The 16,226-nt window shown below is 38.2% G+C and overlaps 2 protein-coding genes across 2 annotated transcripts; both read left to right on the top strand.

The window, feature by feature from the left end:
* Positions 1-1,279: 1,279 nt before the first annotated feature.
* On the top strand, positions 1,280-7,786 carry zpax1 (zona pellucida protein AX 1). Its single transcript, XM_048207593.1, has 21 exons — positions 1,280-1,606; positions 1,706-1,782; positions 1,923-2,018; positions 2,097-2,221; positions 2,295-2,435; positions 2,512-2,619; positions 2,696-2,860; positions 2,948-3,044; positions 3,267-3,484; positions 3,553-3,706; positions 4,016-4,224; positions 4,294-4,411; positions 4,497-4,696; positions 4,764-4,878; positions 4,982-5,151; positions 5,222-5,334; positions 5,426-5,556; positions 6,664-6,853; positions 7,259-7,397; positions 7,464-7,566; positions 7,668-7,786. The coding sequence occupies exons 1-21, from the start codon at positions 1,581-1,583 to the stop codon at positions 7,742-7,744; spliced, it is 2,772 nt and encodes a 923-aa protein (XP_048063550.1). The 5' UTR covers positions 1,280-1,580; the 3' UTR covers positions 7,745-7,786.
* Positions 7,787-13,158: 5,372 nt separating this feature from the next.
* mixl1 (Mix paired-like homeobox) lies at positions 13,159-16,215 on the top strand. Its single transcript, XM_048207592.1, has 3 exons — positions 13,159-13,731; positions 13,832-14,040; positions 15,375-16,215. Exons 1-3 carry the CDS (start codon positions 13,632-13,634, stop codon positions 16,038-16,040), a joined length of 975 nt encoding a protein of 324 aa, XP_048063549.1. The 5' UTR covers positions 13,159-13,631; the 3' UTR covers positions 16,041-16,215.
* The last annotated feature ends 11 nt before the right edge of the window (positions 16,216-16,226 follow it).

Raw genomic sequence — 16,226 nt, 5'->3', positions numbered from 1 at the left:
TGCTAGTGTTTGCTGATAGTAACACTGAATAAAATAATGATTTTAAAACATATTTACTTAAAATTAATTACATTTAGAAAACAGCAACATTACAAAAACAAATATTGAAAAACATGAAAATCACTGCTACATCAAATATTTAATCTATATTTCATATATTATTATTATTTAATTTATATTTCATATATATTAATCTATATTTCCCCCTCACCGCCGGAAAAACTCGAAGAATCACGAACGTATACAAGTGGCAGGTTTATTATGAAATAAATATGAATATTAAAAAAAGAAAAATTAGGAGAATCAATGAATTGTGAACAACTTACTGCCATTGTGTAAATATGTAATCATGTAATCCATAAAAAAGTAACTGTAGTCTGATTATGATTATTTTAAAAAGTAGTTGATTTTTGGAATCTGATTACGTAATTCAGATTGCATGTAATCCGTTACTACCCAGCTCTGTAGGCTTGTGCAGACTGATCGGCGTATGACATCAAAGTACCGAAAGAGCGATTGAGAGCATACGACTTCTTATGCTTTTGAATTGCTCTTGCAGAACTTTGATGCCATATGCCGATAGGTCTGCGCAGCGCCGATGCATCTCGAACAAGCCTATTGTCATAGGCTTGTGATTGTGCATGTGATTGTGCAGTTATGAATTTAAATAACATTTAAACATGTAATGTTTTTATATGTATAGTGATCATTTTTTTTGTCCTGAAAATGTGAGTGAATACTGTTCTGAATAAAATGCATGACAGTGTACATTTTCAATCACTTTGAATAACTGTTGATCTCAATCAGAAGTGGTGCAATAATTATGTATATATTTTTTTGAAATATACATATATGTGTGTTTTGCCTGTGTTTATGCATTTTGTAATCTTGTTAAAATACATTTTGTTGAATTTCACAAGACCTGTAAAGAATATGCCTGGTGCATATTTGCCTTCAAAATAAAACAAGAAATCAAAATTATATTTTAAATGTTGTACTATTTTAGGTTGATTTAAATAGAATTTAATTCCAGTATGGGTTGTATCCTCAAATTAAATACCACAAAAGAAAAAATTCTCATTACTGCTATTAGATCTTAAAATACAGTAGTCAACATTTGAAGTGGATCAAAACCTTTCATCAAGGTTGTCCTAAAACCTTCTTCTTAGGACAACTTTGATGAACTTTTTTGATCCACTCCAAATGTTTACTACTGTATGTCAGTGCCATTGTTTTGTTTCAAGACACATACAAATATTTTATTTATTTATTTTTTATTTTTTTAAAGAAAAGTTAATAAAGGCTACTTAAATGTCCTAATTTCTTGCAACGATCATTGGCTGGCTTAGCTTTCATTCAGTAATGGTAAGGAATTCCTCTCTCTAAATACTGCAGCATGATAGTTAACTCATGACACCTGCTCTTTAGTTGACGATGGGCATCACCTGTGCACAATGTTTGGTTTCTTTCCTTTTAGAAAACTTTATGAGTATTGCTTTCAGCTCTTGATCTTGAAGGCTTTAAATTGTGGTGGTTTCTGTAGATCTTGACCACCTGAGAACAGAGGCCTGTTTTTAGTAATGATGTCTTGGCTTCTTGGGATTTGGTAAGATATGTACTCTTGTTGAGAGTGTTTTGTTGCTGTTAAGTTGTTGTTGTTTTTTTGTTTGTTTGTTTTTTTTAAATACATTTTATTCTCTTTCAGTACTTTATGGATGTTGATGGTTGTGGTTTTGGCACAGAAGAATTTCAATGTGGTTCCAGCACAGAATTTCAACCAAAGTATGTTTTGAATACAATACAATACAATACAATACAATACAATACAATACAATACATTTAATTGTTTAGGTGTGGGTCATGAGTCATGATTGCCACTAATGTCTACTTTCCCTCTGTTTCTTTCAAATGATGTTTTTCAGGAACTGGACTGAAAACCGATTGTCTGGGAAATTATATGCGGCTAACTGTAGATAAATCTCTATCTGTTGGAAGTCTGGTTGAATTTGATGCTATCAGTAGGTTGCTTGTTATATTGCAAATCAAGATGATTGTAATCCATATTCATGTCTTAACCTTGTACTTATCCTTTTCAGATGGCTCCCAAATTGTGCCTATAACGCCAAACCTGGCTAGTCAATGTGGCTTTAGTATAGACTCTGATCCCTGGGGTAATTACAGAGTCTTTGCGTCTCTCCTCAACTGTTTTGCAGGGAATGAGGTAATTGGTTGTCTTTGGCCTTAAACAATTGCTATGTTCTACTGTCTCTCACTTCTGTATTTTCTCCATTCAGAATGATCATTTGTTTGATATTGACATGCGTGTCCGGGTGCAAGGTGTCAAAGCGGAGCAAGATTTCTTTCTGGTAGAGAAGACCTGTACCCATGACCAATGGGCCCCTCGTGAAATTCTTTGCGATCGGAATTATATGGAGGTAAATCTTTTGCTTGCTGCTTCCACAAATCAAGCAATGGTGCTTTTTAGAAATCCTGAACAATGGTTCCTCCTAGGTTTCCGTTAACCGATTGCCAGGGGAAATTACATCCATGCGTAGGCGGCCCAAGCAGGCCCAAGATAAAGTAATGTTTGATAACCAATGGACCGATACGGTTTCTGAGGTATGGAGATTCAGTTCTGGTTTTGTGTCCTCTTTGCATATGCAGCTTGGTCACACATGCACTCCTCACCTTCCAGGCTATTACCTCCAGATACAACATCTGGCGGATGGTATTTTTCACACCTACACAAAAAGCCATGGTGTTGGAAGATGCTCTAAAGACAGGATATGGAGTAACAACAACCAAGTCTCGATTGGTGCTGCGAAGTGGTTATGACATGCCTGAGACCTATGTAGAAAATGTGAGTGAAAACTCTAGTGCTACCTTCATTAGTTTGCTAAGAGATGGTGCTAAGAGAGCTAGAGCTAAGGTTGTACCTGCTCTACAGGTGAATGGAGTGCCAATGAAGATAATCAGGGTGACTACCTACTTCAAGAGACAGTGGTCCGTAACCATGTTGGATACTGTTGCTGCATGTCCAACTGGTATGTGACACTCGACCCAGTATTTTTTTTTTTTTTTAGGGTCCTTTGTTTCTTGTCCTGGAGAGCCACTTTGTTTCCTGAAGTGTTATGTTCCAATGAAATGCATCCAAGTCAACTAAATAAGGTCTTTGGGTTTACTTAAATTACCTCTAGGTGTGTTGGAACTAAACTCTTCAGGTAAGACCAGGATAGAGGAACCCTGATCTATTGCTTCACTTACAGGTGGACTGACTTTTACTGATGACATGATCACCTGGTACTTCCCCCGATTTAATCCACTAATGAGTTCTTCTAAGACCAGTATCCTTGGGATGTACATGGGAATTGATGGAAAGCGAATAAGCTCTGAACAAATGGCTGTTGGAGGATATGTCTTGACAATAGAAGATGACAAAATTGCAATGAAAATACCAATGGGTGGACCAGATGGCTACTACAAGGTTTGCCTTTTCTTGAATTTGACTGCTTTAAGTCTTGAGCTAAAGCTAATGGTTGTATCCTTTTGTAGAGTCATGTTGTGAATAACCAGTACCACATCAGATACAGCATCGAGGCAATGCTGGAATTACTATGGAGTGAGGGAGGCTTGGATGCTACTAGATACACAGTCCTCTTCCCCATCAAGACTCCTCTTATGCCTAGACCACCCCAATTTGTTGACCGTGAGTGTTGTGGGTTCTTTGATCCAAGCAGGTGTAATTAGTGCCACTAGCAGCGTCAAATAACATTGCAAAAAAAACCTTCCAAAACAAGGTTCCCTCTGTTTTCCTGAACATGTTGTCTTGCCCCTTACTTGCACCATTGGTTAAGCCAATATTTTAATGTTTGGCTTGGTTTACATGTGCTAACTGCTAATCCATTTGGTGTTGCTAGTGTAGCAGGAAAAAGGGAATTTTTTTTTTTTTTTTTTTTTTTTTTTTCCCTCAATATAAATATTAATGGCTGGCTTCTTGACATCCTTTCCCTTGTAGTCAGTGATACAGACCAAAGGATATTTGATGTGCTCTTGGGTCCTTTCCTTTATGATGTCGAGTTGGTAAACATCACCTTTTCCACTGGAGTACTTACTGTAGCAGAGGCCAATGTGAGGGGTTTCAACATACAGGAACAGCGCTTTCAAAATGGCTCCAAGGCGTTTCGACTGAAAGTCCCCTTCTCTGATCCTTTTGTTGTGAAAACTGTGAGTGTCAAATATAATTAAGCGGGGCTGTTTTGTTGCAATTTCTGATCTGCATTTGTTTCATTGCAGCAAACCGATCTATTGGCTATGGTTTATACTCTTCCCCTTGTCTACGGATTTATGATCCTCCCTGAATACACTCCGTTCTCCTACATTGCAAGTGTTGATGTCCGTCTTCAAGATATCGGTAAGTGACAATTTGGGTATCAGAAGACCTTTCTTACATATTGAAGGGACTGGATTTTGTTGCTGATGAGTTGTTCCCCATCCAGTTCTCCCAACTGTGGGTGGGACCTGTGACGAGGGAAATTTCTACGTAAAGATCTCCTATGGAAATATTGGCAAAAACTTTAATATTATGCTGGGTACGCGTGACCTGACTCCGGCCCGGAGTGCAGAGTATGGCATGAAGGAGAACGCTACTCACATTAGCTTGGTGGTGCCTTTCCTAGCCCTTGACGTTGCATTTGAGGTATGACTTCCCTTCATTACCTTTGTATACATTGCTGTGTTTTTAAATGTCTCGCTTTACTTGGCAGCTGATGTACCCATCATCCTTGAGAGCAAGACTTGATGTGTTGCTATGGGAGCCCGTCAACAAATGGTCCCTGAGTGATTTTTCCCTGGCTTGCAACTTTCCCATGACCATGACTGGTACGTTCTTTTTGCATGGTGTTATCAACCTTTTTAACAAGCACTTTCCATGGCATTTTGCATTGAAGAAAAATTGCAATGGATTTCACATGACCTTTTCCAGAGTGTTTCAGCAATGGCTCCATGTCAGCCCTTGCGGTAAAGGTGGAATCAGTACCTCAGCTTGTCCCCCGTCAACTTACCCTGAGAGATCCCTCATGCAGACCCAAATTCAGCAATGACCGCTTTGCCTACTTCTCTTTTGATGCAAACAGTTGTGGAACCACTAGAACGGTATGGAGGTGACCCTCTAGTTGCTCTAGTATTAAACATGCCCCCTCTTATGCTCCCGTCTCTCCCTCAGTTCTATGATGGCGTCTTGATGTATCAGAATGAAATCACTTTAGGTAACGGGCTACCAGTTTACCAGCAGGGTAGAAAAGGAGTACCCTCTAGTCCTCCTGATCCAGAGTATCGGTGAGATGGACTAAATATACACACCATTTTTGGATATAATATACTATGCCTGTTTGTCTTTTGAAATTAATGTGTTCTTTCTCTTTGTTAGAGTGATCATGTCCTGCTTTTACACTCTAAATGATACCCGGACAGTTGCCTTTTTCACAAAGCCACGGGAAAGTGAACCTTTGCCGGAGACTGGTTTTGGGGAGCTGCAAGTTGTACTGAGACTTTCTAGGGGTAGGCTAGAATGCTGTAATGACTTCTGTGCCATCTGCTGAAAGACCCAGATACTCTGAAGTCCACAATAACATCTGTGCAGAAGTGTACTTTGAACGAAAATTCCAATGATGCCCACATTGTTAAGAGCAGGGTCTATCACTTTCAGCTAAAATTACTTCATTTTGTACTACAAAGCAGTTTTCCTAAGTGTTCACATTTTCTCCGTCCTCAACTGACTGAACAAAAGTGAACTGGAGAATCTCCACAAAGGCCTTGCTACTGGCAAAGGCAATTGCTACTGGCCAATGATTGCTTAAAGGTTCACTTGGATGGTAAATGCCTTTCTGGAAATTGCTTTGGCAAATTTTCAAACCCCTGGATGGAGAGGGTGGAGCAGAACGAGCCTTTTCAAGTCAAGCTTCATACTTGCGAGGTTCATTGTGGGATTGTGAAGCTTGACTTCCTTAGGAATTAATTGAACGCTCCCTCTGCTCCCTGCCAGTGGACAATCACCATTAGTCTGCAGGAAAATGGATGGCAAGGGGCAGAGTTGATCCCTGCTCTTGAGTGATCTGGTCACATGGTCAGGGAAGGATTTTCTTGTTAATGCCAGATTTAAAACCAATTTTAGGTTTTTTTTTTTTTTTTTTTTTTTCCCCATGATGGATGACTAGGTCCTAAGTTTAAAACCTATCTTGCTTCCAAATCTAGTTGTCTGGGGGAAAAATTACATTATAAATATATTCAAGTAGTATTTGCTGCAGGGTCTATGATGGCCAGCTCCTCCTCTCGATGTCCAGTGGGGTGGAGGAATGGTACTCTCTCTCCACCCCACTGAATGTCCAGAGTTGTGGGTGTGGTTGTACATTTGCTCCTCTGCTCCTAATCACAACGGATGAGTCTGAGCCAAATTTAAGTATTTGTTTGCATTTAGTACTGAATTTGATCTCTTCACCCAAAATGGGGGGGTTAATATCAGGTGTAAAGTAGTGTCTAGGACAAATAAATAATAGCATTATATCCTATCCAGACTATAGTCCTAGTTCAGACTATATATAATTTAAAAAAAAAAAAAAAAAAAAGGTGGGATAACTTCATGGATCTTGTTTCTCCCTCTCAATCCAGATGGCTCTTATAATAACTTCTATGTAGAGGAGGACTACCCAGTTGTACAGTACTTAAGAAGTCCTCTGTTCTTTGAAGTGGTGTTGCTTCAGTCCACTGATCTTCAGATAGAGCTAGTCTTGGAGAACTGTTGGGCTACTCTGAAAGAAGGCCGGAACTCTACTCCAAGATGGGACTTGATCGTAGATGGGTAATTTAACTATTTATTGACCCTTTGCTAAGACTTTCATATTAAATGTTACTGATCAATCCTACCTAAGCAGCATGGGTTGTGGCCATCCACGTTACGCAAACCTTTATTTCTAAAGCAAGTCTATAGAAATCCTGTGTTTGATCCAAAAGACTTTCCTCAGTGTTCTCCTACAAATTAACTTTTAGATGGAGTTTAAAGTGTTAGAATTCTGTACCCATGCTGCTGCTGCTTATCAACTTTAAATGTTCCCAGGAACAGTTGCTATGCATGCAGCTAAAGCAAATTCAACGTACCTTAAATGCAGTGCGAGCTGCATAAAAGCATTTGTCAAGGGCATAAATGTAGGATTGCTGTGGAAGGACGGACTTTGTTTGCATCCAATTTATCTTTTGATCTTGACAGCTGTGTGAATCTGGCTGACCATTACCAGACCACTTTCCACCCTGTGCCTCTCGGTGTGGTTCCGTACCCATCTCACATGAAACGCTTTGAAATCAAGATGTTTACTTTTGTGCAGAATGATGTCATGATCCGAGATCAGGTAATTATCTTATCTAAGAAGTGACTGTGCACTAGGCTGTATCACTGATATTACTTCTCTCCCTAGATCTATGTGCACTGTGATGCTGTGCTCTGTGATGTCGATCAGAATGATGTTATCTGCAAGAGACAGTGTCCATCTCCCATTCCTTTAAAGACTGGAAATAAAGGTATGCTCCTGTTTCCTATACATCTATAAAATATTTGGAGCCAGTATGCTAAATTGTCCATTGGAGAGATTTTGCAACCCAATCTAACCCCCATGTTACAGTACGAAGAGCCGCTACTGATGCCCAGATCCAGAAAGCACAGTTATCAACAGGAAAAATACTGCTCTTTGCCTCTTAGTCAACTTGTTTTGCAATCTTAATAAAGTCTCCTTCAAAAAGCTTTCTTTGTGTCCTTCAGTTTGTCAATTTCGGCCTAATGTGTATTTGTGGAATTTCTATATGGCACTGCCTGGTTAAACCAAGGGAGAATAACACCATTAGTAATGTTTACCTGTAACTTCCTGGTGTTACATGGATGGTCATTTGAGTTCAGTTTTTTTTTTTTTTTTTTTTTTTTTTCCGCTTTCACTGTGGCGCAGGTACTCAGATCTGAACAGCTTTACAACTACCCCATTAATGGCAGACTATTAAAAAGTGCAGAAACTAGGTGGACAAAAGCATTCCTATACCAATTTACTTTTGCATTGTTACACGCCTTCAGATTTTGCATGATTATTGCAGCAAAAGGTCTAGTTTAGTCTGAATGATAAACAAGGCTGTTTGAGATTCCTATAGTAAAATTTATCAAGATGGGGTTTTTTTTTTTTTTTTTTTTTTTTTTTTTTTAATCTAGGTTGTACACTTCCATTTTTGAATCACAAATCTTTGAATCACAAATCTTGGCTACAATGAGCTTTCAGGCTCCCAAAACACCAAACTTTTGAAAACTGGTTTCAAAGTACAAGTTTTTGATATTATACTGTAAACTACAAAAACATGAATTTGAAAACACACATGCACATGACATAGTTTGTGTTCAGACATTCCACCTTATTTTTCAAGGTGTGTTCTGTGAATGCAAGATTTCTCATTTTAATTAGCCGCTATAGGGAAATTATGATGATATATCAAAGTGCAGTAAACTGTGAAGCAGTTATACACGCTGACTTGTAGTGCAAACGATGACAATACATTAAAATATGGTGAGCTATACCAGTTCACAATATCAAGCAGCATAAGCTGTTTTGTACAGCTAAAAATAATGAAGCAAATGACCCCAAAAGCCAGACACATTCTTTTTGGGGTTTTTTTTGTTTGTTTTTTAATACAAACCTGATTCCAAAAAAGTTGGGACACTGTACAAATTGTGAATAAAAACAGCGTGCAATGATGTGGAAGTTTCAAATACGGGAAAAATAAGTTTTTAAAATTCATGGCATCAACACATCTCAAAGTTGGGACAAGGCCCTGTTTACCACTGTGTGGCATCCCCTCTTCTTTTTATAACAGTCTGCAAACGTCTGGGGACTGAGACAAGTTGCTCAAGTTTAGGAATAGGAATGTTGTCCCATTCTTGTCTAATACAGACTTCTAGTTGCTCAACTGTCTTAGGTCTTCTTTGTCGCATCTTCCTCTTTGATGCGCCAAATGTTTTCTGTGGGTGAAAGATCTGGACTGCAGGCTGGCCATTTCAGTACCCGGATCCTCCTCCTACGCAGCCATGATGTTGTAATTGATGCAGTATGTGGTCTGGCATTGTCATGTTGGAAAATGCAAGGTCTTCCCTGAAAGAGACGACGTCTGGATGGGAGCATATGTTGTTCTAGAACTTGGATATACCTTTCAGCATTGATGGTGCCTTTCCAGATGTGTAAGCTGCCCATGCTACGCGCACTCATGCGACCCTATACCATCAGAGATGCAGGCTTCTGAACTGAGCGCTGATAACATCTTGGGTTGTCCTTGTCCTCTTTAGTCCGGATGACATGGCGTCCCAGTTTTCCAAAAAGAACTTCAAATTTTGATTCGTCTGACCACAGACCAGTTTTCCACTTTGCCACAGTCCATTTTAAATGAGCCTTGGCCCAGAGAAAATGCCTGCGCTTCTGGATCATGTTTAGATATGGCTTCTTCTTTGACCTATAGAGTTTTAGCCGGCAACGGTGAATGGCACGGTGGATTGTGTTCACCGACAATGTTTTCTGGAAGTATTCCTGAGCCATGTTGTGATTTCCATTACAGTAGCGTTCCTGTATGTGATGCAGTGCCATCTAAGGGCCTGAAGATCATGGGCATCCAGTATGGTTTTCCGGCCTTGACCCTTACGCACAGAGATTGTTCCAGATTCTCTGAATCTTTGAATGATATTATGCACTGTAGATGATGATAACTTCAAACTCTTTGCAATTTTTCTCTGAGAAACTCCTTTCTGATATTGCTCCACTATTTTTGGCCGCAGCATTGGGGGAATTGGTGATCCTCTGCCCATCTTGACTTCTGAGAGACACTGCCACTCTGAGAGGCTCTTTTTATACCCAATCATGTTGCCAATTGACCTAATAAGTTGCAAATTGGTCCTCTAGCTGTTCCTTATATGTATTTTCCAGCCTCTTATTGCTACCTGTCCCAACTTATCTATATTCTATTGTGAATAAAATATAAGTTTATGAGATTTGTGAATTATTGCATTCCTTTTTTATTCACAATTTGTACAGTGTCCCAACTTTTTTGGAATCGAGTTTGTGACTTGAGATAGGATTATCACATCTGATTGATTTTTGAAGGCAGTGTAGATGTATCCTTCCCTGCCTTTGATGTCCCAATTGCTTTCCATTCTGTGACAGTTGAGCTAAAAGATAAAGGCATCTAAAAGTTGCAGTTGGTGTAAATGTATGTTTTGACCATTGTTTTCCACTTTTGATGTCATTTCTAGTGAGAAATTACTACTGTAGTACTTAAATATTTGCTTAGATATCACCAAAGCTCATGCTAATTTTCCTGTAGATCATTAAACCATTACACTGCCTCAGATGTCTGTCCAAAATCCATTTCATGAGGTGCCTTCGTGCTCAAATGCTGCCTTCAAAGTCATTACTGGATAGGGCAGTGAGTCAACAAGTCAACTCTGTAAGGATTTTGATGCAGCCATTAAATTTACAGCTTAATGCACCCGTTCTTGCCTGAAAAATAAGGTGGATAAGAGGTAATAGTGTTTCTTTACAAAGTGGCATTGCCAACTACTGGACTGGCATGTGTAATACAGCGTTTTTAGTTCTTTCTGTTGATCAATGATTCTTTTTTCTTTATATTAACATAGGTTTCAGCTTCTTGTAATTTTGTGCATTTCCTATTGTGTTTCTTGAAAAAGGGAATCAATTAAAAACTAATTTAAAACTGGGACTTTGAAGAGATTTCAAATGTTCATTTAAAAGGTAAATCTCCTTATCTTGTATGTGTGTTAGGAGTGGAAACCTTCACACTTCTGCACTTATCTTTGCTGAAGTGTGGTCTGGGTGCCAGACTCATGACAGTGACACTTCTACTTCCTATTCCACCTAATGTGCCTTCCATTTTTGGAATGTGGCATACACATCTTTGTTTATTGTATAAAATGATCTTGCTTATCATTTCAAATCAGTTTTGAAACACGTTCTGATATCACAAAAATAGCAGAAAATGCTGGGATCAAAAGTAGTGATTGAAATTTGATGGCCAATAAGGCATCCACACCAAATATCAAAGGCTCAACAAATGTAATTCCTTAACAAATTTGATGTTTGTTGATTGTCTCATATTTCTTCAATGTAACAACACTGATTAGAAGAGAAAAGCTTGACTGTGGGTTGAAGGGACATTATGAGGGAATAAAAGCGTAGGAAGCAGAGCGAAAACAAAAGGAAGTCATTAGTCAGAGCTGAATAAAACACTTCGGCACATGGAGCCTCCCTTTCAGACACACCTCTGATAACATCTGTCTGTAAGCATCGCTTGCTTGTGTATTGATATTTATGACCTATTTACTTCTTTCCCCTTTAAAATGTGTTTTTGGGCAGCCACTGGTTATAAAAATGTATTTAATATTGTGTGAGAGATATTACAGGCGAAATACTTGTTCCCAAACCTGTGTCAATATGAAGTGAGCATGCATGTTGTGTGAATTTTGTCATGCTGGGTGATTTATATAAATATGTTCCTTGTGCTATATTTTAAGAGTGTAAACAAGTGTTATACTTTGGGAGGGTCAGCAAATCCTCAGGCCGGATCCTTCATGAAATTTGAGTCGTATACTTTTATGATGCCTTTCTTTTGCCATTTTTTGTTGATTGTACATTTATCAGCATGCAACATTTTTTATACTGCTATGCAGTGGTTAGGGTTATAATATAGTATAATATAAATTTTATGTGCTTTAATCCACTTGTGTTTTGAATAATGTCCGAGTTTTTAATGAAAACCTTCAAAATGAGGTTGGATTTTATAAGTATGGATCGTTTAACGATTAAAATGTGACACAAGTAACTACATTTATTTCACAAAGGTGAAATAAACAGCAATAATTACTTGTGGGTTTTGGATTATAGCATTTGTCTGAATAAAACAAAATTTATATAAAGACCTACTTAGGTTAATCAATACAAAAAATGTGTTATCTTTGAACGATATCATTTATTAAACAGAAAACTGCAATAATTGTTAATTTGGATTAGTTTTTTTCTACATTTTCAAAAAAAAAAAAAAAAAATAAAGTAAGAGAGAAGGAAAAACTCTAGACAAATGTCTAGACAAATGATGCCAACAAATTTGTGACATTGAGAGCAAAATGTCCCTCGCTAATCCCTCTGTCTATTGAGGTATTTTGGAGGTGAGAAAGCTTTGTCTATCAAAGATGGCAGCTGATGTGTTAACGGCTGATCATTAGCTGCTGCAGTTGGCTGCATCAAAAGACACAGACTTATGTTTGATGTTTCCAGATGGGGATATTTTTGAATAGGTGAGTTAATCATTGTGGCCCTGGATCTGATCAAAGTTAAAAAAGTTCATCTAGTGGAGGCATTTAAAGCTAGACAAAAGAGGATTAAACATTAGCATCATTGCAAAAGTACTGCAAATGTGTTTTCTTTAGTTTAGTTTATTGTCACTTCAGCCCCACACAAGTATTCAGTGGAGCAAAATGTCATTTCACCAGGTCTGCGGTGCAAATTACAGATGGGACAAAGAATACAGACTGTTTGGACCCTTAATGTGTTGTCTGTGTCAAGAAAAGCTGTCTGAATCATTGTCAGATTGCATGAACAGTTTTTACATGAACTCTACAGGCCACTGGGACAAATTTATCGATATGATACATGCTTTTTCCATGCCATTCAAAACAACCAATGAAAAAAATTAGAATAAAGTTTTAAAATAACACTACTTTTTCTTTGACTGTTTTTTTTTTTTTTTGGTCACAGGGGTTGTTCTTTACTAAAACAGATTTTAACTGTTTTCTTTTTGTTAAGTGACAGCCACTTTAAAACTTTTAATAGTTTATTTTTCTTACCATTCCCTTGCCATTTATTTTTGTTTTTGTGCTTTTTGTATTTTGTTTTGCTCTTTTACCCTTGTCCCAGACCCAGACTCTTAATCTTAAAATATGAATTAAATTATAAAAAAAACTCTGCTAATATAAAATATATATCACAAAGTAAAATTAAAGTTTTCTTTGTCAACATAATACTGATTTTTAACGTTCTAAATGATTTTCACAACACAAAATAGATAGTATAAATTTCTCTAGGCTACAACCACTTTTGTTGGAAACATTAGTGATTTTTTGATACATTTTAAAACAGAATTCTCTTATGATTCATATCTACAAAGAGCACATGCTAAAAATCTACAGGGTCCAATGAAAGACCCATATAAACATCTGAAGCCTTTCTACAAGTTACTGTATAAAACGCTGAGCAGTCTGCAGGAAGTGCAAGGCTGCAAACTGATCTGAAGAGCTGATCAGGAAAACATCTCAACCCAACAATACACGTACATGTTTTTTCAAGTCATGTGTATTCGGGTGGAGATCCCATTAAACTCACACACGAACCTTTTACAGATGCAAATGGCCCACGAATGTCAAAAATTCACACCTGCGTCCTGCCGCCCCTCAGCTTCACTTTGATCAGCACTGAGGACGGCTGGCTGACTGGGTATATAATGCCATTCGAAGGGAAGTCAAATTATTGCAACACGAGTAGGACTAGGTCACAATGGCAGTCGTGCATGGAAACCTTGGGAATGGACACTTGAAGCAATTCCAGCTTTTTCCAACCGCAGATTTGGAAAGGAGGACTAACATGCACACAACAGGTGGGTGTTTATTAAGGGATATTTTTTTTTAAAGCACTTGAGAGTGACTGAGTAATCAATACGTCTAATTTAAATCATTTTCATCCGTGTTTCTCTTCAGATTACGCAGCTCAAGACAGGATGAAGTTCCTCAATGGCGCCTCCAGGGCGGACAGCGCGAGCTTGTTTACGCACCGCAGAAAACGTACCAACTTCACGCAGCAGCAGATTGACGTCCTGGAGAAAGTTTACTTGGACACCAAATACCCTGATATTTATTTAAGAGAGAAACTTGAGGCACTGACCGGTTTGCCAGAGTCGAGAATTCAGGTGAGATTTCTGTTTGCAATCTTCCTCAGGAAAATACCTGCTTAAATGATTAGTTCACTTTCAAATGAAAATTAGCCCAAGCTTTATTCACCCTCAAGCCATCCTAGGTGTATATGACTTTCTTCTTTCTGATGAACACAATCTGACATATTTTAATAAATATCCTGACGCATCCGAGCTTTATAATGGCAGTGAGCGACCATCCACATCCATCCATCATAAACATACTCTACACGGCTCCGGGGGGTTAATAAAGGCCTTCTGAAGAAAAGCGATGCGTTTGTGTGAAAAAAATATCCATATTTAACAAGTTATGAAGTAAAATATCTAGCTTCCGCCTTCCATATTCAAGTTACGAAGAAAGCGTAAACTGGCATTGCGTCAGTTACGTTTTTTTCCGTAGGATGTAGCGTTAGCGTTTCTAACTGCTAGAGTTTTACATTTTCTTCATACGTTGAATACAGAAGGCGGTCTGGCTGAAGCTAGATATTTTACTTCATAACTTCTTAAATATAGATTTTTTTTTACACAAATGCATTGGTTCACTTCAGAAGGCCTTTATTAACCCCCCAGAGCTGTGTGAAGTACACGTTTATGACTTTCTTCAGCTCATACTCGTGACCCCTGTTCACTGCCATTATAAAGCTCGGATGTGTCAGGATATTTATTAAAATATCTCAGCTCGTGTTCATCAGAATGAAGAAAGTCATATACACATAGGATGGTTTGAGGGTGAGTAAGCTAGGGGTAATCTTCATTTAAAAGTGAATTAATCATTTAACATTAAAAGGGACTCCGGGGCTAGTTGTCAAACTTTTCCCCTGAAGTGAATATTTCCCAGAGTTAGGTTTATTTCTGTATAGACTGATACATTAATGTCTACAACAGCTTATGAAACATTTTATTGGCCAGGGAATCCTTTTTTTTTTTAATTCAACAAACTTTGACCTCACAGGGGTCAAAAGGTGACGTTTGACACAGATCTGAGAATTTGTAAACTCTAAAGTTAAAAAAACCCATCATCCATAAATGTAATATGCTATGTATTGAAGTTTATCTATATGAAATATTTAATCAAAATTTAAACAGTAAAACAACGCATTATTTAGTATGCAATTAAAATATATAACAGCTTGCCCCAACATTTATGAAAAATACCCTTGTCCTTGTTTTAGTAAAAGTGTGACAACAAGCCCCGGTTTCCTCTACAGTTGTCTGAATGTATGCCAGTGTAGTTTTGTTCTGTTTACTTGTTTGCTCTGTCACTGAAAATGTTGTATATAACGCTTGAATGGCATCAGGTTCCTAAACAAATGTGTTCATTTTCTATTCAGGTGTGGTTCCAGAACCGAAGGGCAAAGTCACGGCGGCAGGTGGGAGTTCCAGTTCCCAACAAGACCAGTGGAAATATCCTGACCACCAACAATCTCCTTATGAACCAGTTTACGACACATCAGAACCACACCGGCCTGGAGACACCAAGAACACCAAAGTTTGTCACGATGGACAACTTCAGTCAACAGATGATCAACTCTTCAGAAGAGAAGATCTGCACCATGAAAGGTGACATGTACGACCCGACCACGATTCCATGTATGTTCAGCGGAACCGAGGAGAACCAAATCAAAACAGATCACCTGAGCGTTGTGGTGCCACGCAATTACACACAGCAGTATCCGAAGGGACATGGACAGTTCACGGCCGCAAGCCATGCCAAGTCTACAATGAAGCAATTTTTGGTGGAGTACGACAACTTCCCACCGAACAAAACCATTGGGCCGGAGATGAAGGTGGTTATTCCACCTCTCCCATCACAGAATAACTTCATGATGTCCTCATCATCCCCCAAACACATTGCCTGTTCTGTCCAAAACATGCCAGTTAAGGTCCAGCCAGGAAGTTTTGGAACCTTTTCTCCTATCAGAGCAAGCGAAGCTGTCGAGTTCTCAGATTCCGACTCGGATTGGGAAAGAGAAGCCATTTTTAATGGGTTTATTTAGCTTTTTAGATTTTAACACTCGCAGACTTTATCTGAAGCTTTGAAGAACATTTAAGTTTTGAAAATCAGATATTTATTGTATATTTCAGATATTATTGTATATTATGTATGTGATAATCACACAATATGGGGTAAAAGGGAGACATTCTACATTCAGAATAAAAATCTCTATAAACCACCAAAATAC

Source organism: Megalobrama amblycephala, linkage group LG11 (genome assembly GCF_018812025.1).
Source record: "Megalobrama amblycephala isolate DHTTF-2021 linkage group LG11, ASM1881202v1, whole genome shotgun sequence".
Taxonomy (NCBI): domain Eukaryota; kingdom Metazoa; phylum Chordata; class Actinopteri; order Cypriniformes; family Xenocyprididae; genus Megalobrama; species Megalobrama amblycephala.
The sequence above is the reverse complement of the archived record's forward strand: the minus strand, read 5'-3'. Positions and strand labels throughout refer to the sequence as shown.